The sequence below is a fragment of the Elgaria multicarinata genome, chromosome 23, assembly GCF_023053635.1.
Source record: "Elgaria multicarinata webbii isolate HBS135686 ecotype San Diego chromosome 23, rElgMul1.1.pri, whole genome shotgun sequence".
Taxonomy (NCBI): Eukaryota; Metazoa; Chordata; class Lepidosauria; order Squamata; family Anguidae; genus Elgaria; species Elgaria multicarinata.
The window spans coordinates 13,637,573-13,648,791 of record NC_086193.1 but is presented as its reverse complement, the minus strand read 5'-3'; the positions used below and the strand labels follow the sequence as shown (position 1 = coordinate 13,648,791).

The 11,219-nt window shown below is 58.3% G+C and overlaps 1 protein-coding gene across 1 annotated transcript; it reads right to left on the bottom strand.

Annotated features, from left to right (window-relative positions):
• Nucleotides 1-31: 31 nt before the first annotated feature.
• Nucleotides 32-10,081, bottom strand: MED26 (mediator complex subunit 26). Its single transcript, XM_063147041.1, has 3 exons — nt 9,989-10,081; nt 5,251-5,325; nt 32-2,969 (listed from the first exon to the last, which is right to left on the bottom strand). The coding sequence occupies exons 1-3, from the start codon at nt 10,061-10,063 to the stop codon at nt 1,251-1,253; spliced, it is 1,869 nt and encodes a 622-aa protein (XP_063003111.1). The 5' UTR covers nt 10,064-10,081; the 3' UTR covers nt 32-1,250.
• Between the last annotated feature and the right edge of the window lie 1,138 nt (nt 10,082-11,219).

Sequence of the window (11,219 nt, the reverse complement as noted above, 5' to 3'; positions counted from 1 at the left end):
CAGCTCGTTAAGATATTAGGGAAGCGATGGCGGCTTTTGTGCAAATTTTCTTTTATTTCCACATTTATATCACAATGTGTCCACTGAAAGGACCAATAGCAAAGTTGCTCCCTTCTGCGTCCCAGAAACACAGAAGTCTAGTCACTGTACATTCACTAAGGCTGTTTTTGCAAGTCGCTTTTGTGATGGATATCCATAAGGCAAACAATATCTAGAGGAATGGTAACAAGTATATTTTCCAGCACACAAACAGGCTTCCGTCTCCCCCTTCACAGGACATTGACAAACTAGTAGCACCCTCAGTACGGTTTGGATTTTCCTTCGTCAGAACAAAAAAGCGACCCTCACACGGCCTTCCCCCCCACCACGCACACACACCGCACCGCCTGCCCCTCCAAAGAAAATCTGCCCAAGAGGGAGGGGGGGACACACGCTCAGGCTGCTGCTGCCACTCAAGGGAACTGTGGACTCTTTTTTGCAGCATGTCTTAAGATTAAGTTCAAACTGAAACCAAACTTGCCCCCTCCCCTCGTGAAAGACTATGGAATGCAGAGCCCTGTTTGGGGTGTGGGTGTCCTCCCGCCGCCCTCCCCCACCCCGGCAGCATTGCAGTGCAGACGCCGTGGCAAGCCACCTCCCCGCGTCAGGGGAGAGGCGGCTCTTGGGGAGAGGTGCAACTCAAAAGAGAACTAACTCCAGTTCGTCCTGAAACATCCCAATGCCTTACCTCCTCCTCCTCCTCCTTTTTTTTTAATTATTATTTAAAAGAAAATCAAATCAAAGACAAATAAATAGACTCAAACTACTCTGTGTTAACGTTCCACTTGCACGGCTCCCCCCTCCGCACCTGTACCAGCCTGCCCTCGGATCCCAGCGTTCACAAGCCGCCCGGAAACAGCCTTCGCCCTTCCGGAAACTAACACTTTTGTTTCGCTTTTTAACAGCCCAGCTCGCAAGGGCGTCCGGAACGCTTCCCGTTTTCGCTCCAGACCTTTCGCCGTGCCTCCCGTTGCGATTTTGTGAAGTAGGCCGGTGGCAGCACTCCCAACAAAACAAAAACCAAAACCCTTGTTTGTTTGTTTGAAACCGGGAAGGAGGAACGGCCAGGCCCCCCTCTTGCTTTCACGCACCCTCCTCTCTGCTAGGTGAGCCTCTTCCGGGAGGGAGGGAGGGAGGAGGGGGGCCCACCACACCTGCCCGCTCGACTAAACCGCCCGAAGTGTCCGAAGCGCCTCCTGGCGAAACCGGGCTCAGTCTAGGCAGACGTAAGGCAGGAGGTTCAGGCGCCCGTCGTCCCCGTGCGGGTCGAGCGATATGCACTGCGTCCAATCATACCAGTGGCCCTGTGTGTCGTAGCAGCCATTCACGCCCGGCCAGCGCTGGCCGCATATCCTGTCCAGGTCGCCGCTCGTGACCTCCCGCGTCACCCCGGGCAAGTCCGAGGGCTTGCTGCTGTGCGGGGCCAGCACGTGGCTCTTGCGGGCCTCCCGCCGCGTGCTCTCCTCCTGCTTCAAGTACTCCGACATGAAGTAGTGGGCCCCCGGGGTCTGCGCCCCCGAGGAGGAGAGCAGGCTGCTCTGCCGGTTCAGGTAGGACTGGATGATCTCGTTGCGGGAGAGCTCCTTCCAATTCGTCTGCTCAAAGGGGCTCTGCAACGGGGGCTTCAGCTCCGGCGGCTTCTCGGCGCCTGTCCTGTGCGGCGGCTCGGCCAGAGCAGGGACGGGCCCTGGCAACGAGTCCCTCTGGGCCGCCGCCGCCGCTGCTGCCGCCACCAGAGGCTTGATCTCGCCCGTCATGGGGTCGAAGGTCAGCCGCCGCTTCTTTTTTAACCGCACGGACTTGACTCCCCCTTCGAGCACCTGCCCGTCCAGGTTGACCACGTAGTCCTTGGGCCGGTACGATTTCTTCTTCTTGCCGTCAGAGCCCGAGGCAGTGCCGTCACTGTCCATCTTTGAAACGTCTGGTGAAAAGGGGGCCGAGGGCTCCGCCCCGCTTCCGGGAGAGGCCCCGGCTGCGGCGAGGCGGAGCTGGCTCTCGGCGGCCGCCTGGGGCTCTGGGCCGTGCAGCAGGGGGGCCGCCTGGCCTGCCTCTAGCCTCTTCGCCAGCGGCAGGAGCGGCGGCAGGGGCAGCTGCACGGCAGGCAGGGGAGGCGGCGGCGGCAGCGACGACGACGACAAGGGCAACGCTGCGGGAGCCTCCGGGTGAGGGGGCCTCGGGGAGGGGGTGGGCGTCCCCCCCTTGGGGGAGCACGTGGCTTGCTGCTGGGCAAAGGCCTCCAGCCGGGCGCCCCTGAGGCTGAAGGAGGCGCACCGGGGGCTCCTGGGCTGGGCGGGGCCCGCCTCCTCCGCTGCCGCTTCCTCGTGCTGCTGGAGCACCGCCGCCTTAATCAACGAGGCAGCCCCGGAGGGCTTGAAGAGGCCCGGGGAGCTGGTGTGCGGCCGCACCGCGTTGATGGGGATCTTGCCCAGCTTGTCGCTTTCGCCAGGTTCTGGCCAGCCGCCTTCGGGCCCCGGGGCGAGGCTGGCGTCCGGAGGGCTGGGGAAACTTTCGGGGCTGCCCCCGATCCCGTTGGTGGGGGGCGGAGAGGAGTTCTGCAAGGCTTCGTAGCTGTCTTTGGGGGCCTTGGGCAGAGGCAGCGGCAGCGGGGGGCCGTCCCGGGGCTTGCCTTTCCTCTTCCGGTTCCCCGGCTTCGGGGAGCGCAGCTTCTGCACGTCGTTCCGGTTCTTCGCGTCCGGAACAGGCTTGGACCCGAGCAGGGGGGCCGGCGGCATCTCCACCCGGCAGTTGTGAGCTCCGCCGTTGGCTGAGCCAGGCGGGTGGGGGAGCCCCCGCGGGGGGGCGGCCTCGCTGGGCGTGACCGGCTCGATGAGCTTCTGCCAGTTCCGCAGCAGCTTCTTGGCCCGCTTGGCCAGCTCCTCATTCTTGGTCTTCTTGCGCACGTCATTGATGAGCTTCCCCAGCCGAGTCTCCTAGTGGGCCAAGCGGCCACCGAGAGAAAAAGGGGAGAAAGGGGTGATTTCACAGGTTTCCTGCCTCAGCTGTGTTGGGGCACAGCCCGCCGAAGCCCCCGGCCGCTCCGCCCCCCCCCCCAGCGCCCTAGGAGAGAGGAGGACAAGGGTGCACGAATGGCCGGATTTGGAGCCACCCTGCCTGCGAGTTCCCCTGCGCACAAACGCTCCCAGCCGGGGGGCGGGGGGAAGCACAGCAGCACCTCGGGAAGTCCAAGAGCAGGGAGCGGAGTGCGCGCAGGAAAATTACGGAACTCACTGACCCAAGATGTGGTGATGGCCACTCATTTGGATGGCTGCAAAATGGGGGTTGGAGAAACTCCTGGAGGAGGAGCAGGAGCAGGAGGAGGAGGAGGAGAAGGCGGTCCGTGGCTACTAGCCCTGGTGGCCCTGTGTCACCTCCAGGATCAGAGGCAGTCAGCCTGCTTGCCCCAGTTGCTGGGGAACATGGGCGGGAGGGTGCTGTTGCACCGCGTCCTGCTTGTGGGTCCCTGGTCGACAGCTGGTTGGCCCCTGTGTGAACTAGATGGACCCTCGATGCCTGACCCAGCATCAGGGCGTTTCTTATGGACACAGGCAGGAAGCGGGACAGAAACATGCCCCAAAACGACCTGGTGCCGTATTTTTATGCTTTTAGAAATCCCTCCGTACATAAAATTCCTGGTGACCTCCAGATGTTTGGGACTACATGTCTCATAAGCGCCAGCCAACCTGGCCAATGGTCCGGTTATGGGGGTAGTAGTCCAAAGCATGTGAACGACACAGGTTGCCTACACCCAAAACAATCAATGGGGACAGTGCGAGTCAAACGGAGCAACTACTGTCGACACAATTCCAACTGAATGCGAGATCAAGTTTGCAATTAACTCCCCCCCCCCCCGGTGATTCTCCCTTAGCACATATATTTATGTGTACAGTTCTTTAGGCAATGCTGAAATTAGAACGTGAAGAGGTTTCCTGTGCTCTTTCTTTTGAAAATCTAAGCAATAAAGAAAATTTACGCTATGGTCATGTCTTAAAACATATATGCAAGTTTTAAAATAGAAGTAACTTCCAAGTAAATCTTTGAGCCTAACTCACATGAAAGCCACGCTAACAGCGCAATTCTTCGCAGGTTTAGAAAGAAAACAGCCCTGCAACTCCCAGTAGGGCTGGCTGGGGGGCATGACAGGAGCTGTGGGACTTTGTTCAGCCTAAACACATGCAGGGGACGGTGTCCGGGGGCCCATGATTGCTCCCCCCCTCGCCCAGAAAATATTTCAGTTCAATAACTCCTGGATACTGGGGGACATTGAGATATTATATGAATATGCCAGGTTGTTTGTTCTATTTACACAATGCAAAAATGCCAAATCAGATCAATCCATCCCGGACTGCAGAATGTTTCCCAATCCATTCCACACACACACCAGTAAACCCACATCCCAGTTACACACCGCTCTTCCACAGTGTACACCATCCCGTGAGGCTGGGCTCATGCAAGCCTTGCTCCCTAAGGAGGAATAGGGCTCCTGGGTTCTGGCCCTTTTCTTCACGTTGCTCCTGAGTTTCGGAACGTCCTCGTGGCTCTGAAATTACGCGGGTCCTTTGGCTGGTGGTGTGGGCTGCATGGGGATACTCTGAAGCTGCTCAGTAGAATTAACCGACCGCCCCAGAGCCCAGGTGATGGCCGCAGAGTAGAACCGGCAGGTGCAGCTACAAGCCAGCGAGATTTCAGGAGGCAGCTGCAAGCCGCGTTTAAGGGAAGAAATGGGGCAGTGGAGGTTCAGCACAGCATGGAGTAGAAACTGACGCGTGAGCCAACCGTGAAATTAGCCTCCCCGTTTCTGGTTGATGCTGGCAGAGGGAGATCACAGGAAGCTTCCCTGGAATTCCCCAATTTAGAAGTAACAGCGTGTCCAGGCAAGCCAGCAGAGGCTACCAGCAGTTTCAGAGTATCCCCATGTGACCCAAGACATGAGCCGAAGGACTCACACAATCCTGGAGCCACAACAACGTTCCAAAACCTAGGAACAACGTTAAAAAGGAGGCAGGAAAACCAAGGAGACGCATTCCTCCTTAGGGAGCAAGACATGCACAAGTCACGTGATAATATACCCTAACCCTCGCCAGGCTCGGCTCCTTGAACACGGCCAGCCAGAAACACAAGCCTCCAGATTCCCGTCCGCCCAGAGCCACCCTTCCCCGCTTAGGTGCCCAACAGTTTTCTCTCAAGGAGAGGGAGCCGGCTGTGGGAACACACCTCAAGCGCCTCTTTGGTGATGGGGTACTTCTCCAAGCTGGAGATGACTTCCATGACCGCCACCATGTTATGTATCTAGAGGGAAAAGGAAGAGAAAACAGAACCATCAGGGCCACGTGAGACTGCAACATTTTTATTTATTTATTTATTTATTTGTACCCTGCCTTTTGCCCAATGCTGGGCCTCAAGGCGGTCTTACAAAGTTTAAAACATACATTGTAAAACCTAGGAAATAAATGGTAAAAAACCCCACACGTTTAAAATACACAACAAAATTATAAGTTATTAACATAGATGGAGGGCCAAATTGCTCTCCAAAGGCCTGCTGGAACTAACAAGTTTTAGCCTGCTTTTGAAAGCCCATCAAGGAGGGAGCCAGGGAAGAGAGTTCCAGAGCACTGGAGCAGCCACCAAGAAGGCCCTGTCCCATGTTCCCACCTGTGAAGATGGTGGGACTGAAAGAAGGGCTTCTCCAGAAGATCTTAAAGCACGGGTAGGCTCATAAGGAAGCATTAGAAGGGCACGTGCAGTGCCGTCTTACGCCAGGGAGCAGATCCAACGCCGGGCAGCTGGCACCCTGAAACCCGTGGCAGGAGACTCCGCAGCCAAGATGGAGGAAGAGACCCCCCAACTCTCCACCACACAGAGACGCTTTCACAGCCCCATCCAAAGTCAGGCGCTGGGTGGCAAATCCCTCAAGGAAGACGACTTAAAACAGGCTCAGCTCGGATGCTCCTGCCTCTCGCTGGGCTGGGAAACGTGGCCACGGCCTTTAGCCAAGACCTGTACCTGTGTCACATGTGCTCTGGATGGCTCCTACTCCAACCCCCCCACTCTGTTCCTTTAAAATGTTCCCAGTGGCCTGGGGGGACACACCCCTCTTAAAGCCTGAAACAAATAGAAGAGAAGCCGATACTTTAGCAGCAGCCCAGGACGAACTACAAGCACCCCTTAGCACTAAGATGCCCTAAGCAGCTTGGGAGAAAAACATGGAAGGGCTCCAATTCCTGCATGAACCCCTCAACTGATAAGATCCACCCCAAGGCCTTGCACTCAGCCTTTCCGGCTTCTGAAGCAAGGCTGTGGGTCCCAGGTAACAGGGCCTTTTCTGTTGAGGCCCCATCTTTGGAACTCCCTCCACAGGGAGGGGTTCCATCTTCATTTCGGAGCTGGGTGATAAAACACCTGGTGCCTTTGAGGCATTATGGTGGGGACGTGTGGTTTTATGCTGCTCATTTATTATCCTGCCTGCCTCTCATTTTATTGTGAGTCTAAACAAGTGCTCTTGGCCTGCAGCTCCGGGCACCAAGGCACAGTGACTGTGGCACAGTGGCGCCCTGTTCCCGTCCATTTCAGGTCAGGGGACCCAGTGCATCACAGATCTGCCACTTCCTTGCCTAGAGAGGGGTCCATACGGGATGTTTTCCATTCCTCTCGCTGGATAACCTGGATGCTCCCCTTCCACGCCCGGTGAAACGCCACTCCCCTTGGGACTCCCGGGAAAGTGCTCTGCCGCAGGGGGCAGCAAGCGATTGGCACAGGAGAAGCTGACGCAAAGCGCCCGGTCGTCCCCGCTGCCCACTGCCACCAACGCTCCAGCCAGGGAGCCCGGCTGGTAAGAGAAGCCCGAGCAAAAGGAGGCATGAAAATCACACCAGCCCAGGGAACAGCTCTTGATGGTCCAGGTGCACCTAAAGAAGAAGTCCGTGCCCAATCCTCCCGACAGGCCAGGGAGAAGAGGACAGGGAAGCAGAGTTCGCTGCTCAAACGTGCTTTGCTTGCCCAGTTCCTAGCTGATCATCATGCCAGCTGAGGAGCAAATCCCGCCTTCTCCCCTCATGCGTTAAGTTGTCATAAAGATCTCTGGTGTGCTCTGAACACTTGAAACAGGGCCTGTAAAGAGGACAGGGCTGCTTTATTGCTATTAACAGCAGCGGGCACCGGTGGGCCCAGCAAGACCTGCAAAGGGCAGATGCAGAGGGTCAAGCAACAGAGCCAAAGGGAAAGGCGTGTGCACCCTCCAGCTGGACTGAGAACCTGGAAGAGCCGCCTAACATGCCTTCCTCTGAAGGCCCAACATCCCTACAAAAAGGCATTCAGGAAGCGGTCAGTGAGCCAAGGAGGTGTAATCGCATCTTTGCATCAGTGACCACTTCCCCGGATGCAGCGCAGTGCATGAGGGGGGTGGGAGAAGTACCCTATGTGGGCTGCCCCCCAGCCCCCATTACATTCACAGAGGCTCAGAAACGCCTTGCTACCAGCCAACAGGAATGGGTCTTTTGCAGCCCCTGCTTGAGGCAACGGGGGAGCCAAGGGAAAAGCCCAGGCAGGGACCAGTTGAGGCCGACACTTGCTCAGAGCTGCCAGAGAAGAACGAATGACTTGCAGGATGATGCGCAGTGACCCTCCGGAGACTCCTCACACGGGCCTGCCACACTGCAGGAGCTCCGCTCCACGCCTTGGCCCGCTCTCCTGCTCTGGGTGACCTGCTGCCTGCCCCACACCTGCAACCCCCTCCACCAGCATTGGCTCTCGTCATCAGGGCTGCCATTCTTCCCTTCGCTCAGCAGGCCCAACCAGAATCCTCTCCCTGGATCACCAGAACAAGGAACTTTTGCAGCTCGTTCTCTTTGCAAGTGCTGCAACTGGACTTCATCTTTAATGATCACAGGCACAGCAATGCAGAGAGATCTATGCAAGACAGCTACCCATCCACATGCAGAGAGTAGGTTTGAACCAGATATATATATAGAGAGAGAGAGAGAGAGGAGAGAGAAACACACTTTGGTTGATCCGTCTAGCAGTTTAATAAGCAAAAGAAGAAACAGAGCAGAAATTCAGACTACCTAGGCTCCTTTTCCTAGATTCAAGAAGGCCAAACCCACCACCACCCCACAGGGGGAGTCAGGACCTTCCTGCAGGATTTCACCATGTGTAGAAAGTTTAGTATAGGAATGGATAGGGACAGAGCATGCGGTGTAGGGTGCTTCTCCGTGGGGAGAAGAAACGAGAGAAGCCGTTGGGTCAAGGAGAGGAGGTTTGAAAAAGAATGAATGGCTCAGGCCTTCCCAAAGCCTGAGACAGACCTTCCCCACAACAAGTCCCCCACCATGGTCAGGAACCCCCCACCCCCACCCCCCACACAAACACACCAGGTGCCGGCTGCAGAGCCACCAACGAAACCCCAGCAGGGGTGGAGAGCTTGGCCACGGCAGCATCACAAGACAGAAAGGATCCCTTGGAAGAGAGAGGGAGAGAAATGCCCCAGAAAGCATGGCCAGCCCTCCTGCCTCCTCACCAACGGCCCCAGCAGAGACCAGCTGTGCCCAGCTCTGAGCCACCCAGCCAAGGCGGGGGGTGGGGGTGGGCACCGCTCCCAAGAACATGGGAAGGAAGGAGGCAGGCAGGCAGTGCCAGACAGGAGAAGGGGATTGTGGGAAGACAAGAGGAAAGAAATAATTGGCAAGGGTGGACAGGAGATGGGTGGGTGGGCACTGCCAGATGCAGATAAGGGGCAGGGACAGTTGGGGTGTGTGTGTGGGGACATGCCTTTTTGAGGGATGACCCCCCCCCCAAAACCCCATTTCCTCATCCCTGCAGGTTCAGGAGAAAGAAAAGGAGGCACGGCTGATCCACGATCCAAAGGACATTTCCTGAGGAGCTTAGTCTAGCGGAGGGAAGGAGGAGATGCGAGAGGCAGAGGAGAAACCCAGGAAGGGATCAGGGGTCTCTTTAGAGACGCAGGGGGGAAGCGTGCCCATGCTTCTGGCTTCTTTTCTGGCAAGAATTCCGTGCCCCACTGCAGGGGCGCGGCGGACACAACAGAAAGTGGGCCACTACCCTACTGGCAGTTCTCAGGGTAGTGAGCCGTTCGTTGGTCACCCAAGGTTTCTGCACCCCAATTCCTTAACGACAGCAATGAGAAAATAAACTCCCTGCCCTCCTTTCTGCTCCATCAGGCTGCCAAGATTAAGAAAGTGGGGTGGGAGGGGGGGACTTTTACGTGACAGGACTGTATGCTCGATTCTGGTCCTGGAACCGAAATCCTGGGGCTGAGCATGTGCTTCGAGGTGCACGGTCCTTTAATTCTAGGGCTACACCCGCCCGCCCACCGCAGCCCTGCCACTCGACTGCACCAGGCTCCAGTGGGTGGACCTGAGGGCACTATCAAAAAGCAGCAGCAGCAGCCCACCTCCACAATCGGGGAATCTGCCCCTTCCCGTCCCCACTGGGAAGGCAGGTGGAGGAAGAGAAGGAAGCGAGGAAGAGGCATTTGCAGGTGAGGACCACCCACCCCAATCAGCAGACAGGGCAGCCCGTACCCTCCAGATGTTTTGGGCCCACTTCCATCAGCCAGCATGGCCAGAGGGATGCTGGGAGTTGCAGTCCAGAACATCTGGAGGGCCAGGGGAGTGCATCCAAATGGCACATCATGCAGGTGCGTCCTAATGGAGCGGAAGAGGAGGGAGGAGGAGGGCTCCCTCTCTCACGAGCCCCCAAACACACACACCTGGGTCAGGCTGCAACTCCCATCAGCCCCAGCTAAGGGGGGAGGAGAGGGGGTCACGGTGCACATACACAGTTGCAGCAACATGAGGAAGGGGCCCCTGCCCCACAGTGCAGAACGGGGGGAGGACGCCTCCCCCTTTCTCTTGATACCCCCCAGAGCGGACTACAGCTCCCATCGCCCCCAGCCCCGCTCCCCTCCCTCCCTTCCTCCCCCGTCGCCCCCACTCACGTTGCTGTGGGGGTCGATGGCCTGCAGCAGCCGGTCCCTGATCTGCTGCGGGGACGGTCCCGGAGCCGCTGTCATTGCCTCCCTGGGAGGGGGCTCGCGGGGTGGGGGGCGGGAGGAGGCGCCCCGGGGGGCGGGGGGCGGCGGCGGCGGCGGGGGGCAGAAGAGGGGCCCCCGTCCTCTCTCCCCCCTCCTCCTCCTCCTCCTCCTCCTCGGCCTGCGGCCTCCCCGCCCGCCTCCGCCTCCGCCTCCCCTCACTCGCCGGCCTCGCCGCGGGGCAACCGGGGCCGCATGTTCCGCCGCGTCGGAGGGAGGGCGAGGGCCGCAATGGGGCGGGCGGCCTACGCGAGCCTGGCTCGGCTTCGGCCCGGTCCCGCCCCGGGCCGCGGCGGCGCTTCGCTCGGCTCCACCGGAGGAGGAGGAGGAGGAGGAAGAAGAGGACGAGACGCGGCGGAGACGGCGGCGGAGGCCGAGCTCAACTGTGGGCAGGAGCCAGCGCCGCGCGGTGCATGATGGGGCACGCCCGACGCAGGGACGCACGCACGGCGCGCCTGTGACGTCACACCGCGGCGCATTTCTCACCCGCGGAGCCCAGCCAAGAAAAGTGGAGGGGGGGGGAGAAAGAGAAAGAGAGAGAGAAGGCCGCGCCTGCGCAAAAGAGCGCCTGCCTGCCTGCCCGAGCGCGGGCGAGGAGCAGAGCCTTGAGGCGGGGAGGGGAGAAAAAGGCGGGAAATAGGGAGGCGCGCGACTGGCTCCGCCGCCGCCCCGCCCATTTCAGTTTAGACCCCCCCCAACGAGGTGCTGGACCACAACTCCCAGCATCCCCCAGCCAGCCTGGGGGATGCTGGGTATTGTGGTCCAGTACTCTCTGGAGAGGTCTTTCATTTCTTCACGTCCCGGTTTTTAACAGGATTCCCATGATATATATTATATTAACTAGGGTGACCCTATGGAAAGGAGGACGGGGCTCCTGCGTCTTTAACTGTTGCATAGAAAAGGGGAATTTCAGCAGGGGTCCTTTGTATATATGGAGAACCTGGTGGAATCCCCTCTTCACCACCACAGTTAAAGGTGCAGGAGCCCTGCCTAGCATGACTAGATACAAAAGAGGGCAAGGCTCCTGCAGCTTTAACTGCGGTGGTGAAGAGGGGATTCCACCAGGTTCTCCATATATACGAATGACGCCTGCTGAAATTCCCCTTTTCTATGCAACGGTTAAAGATGCAGGAGCCTG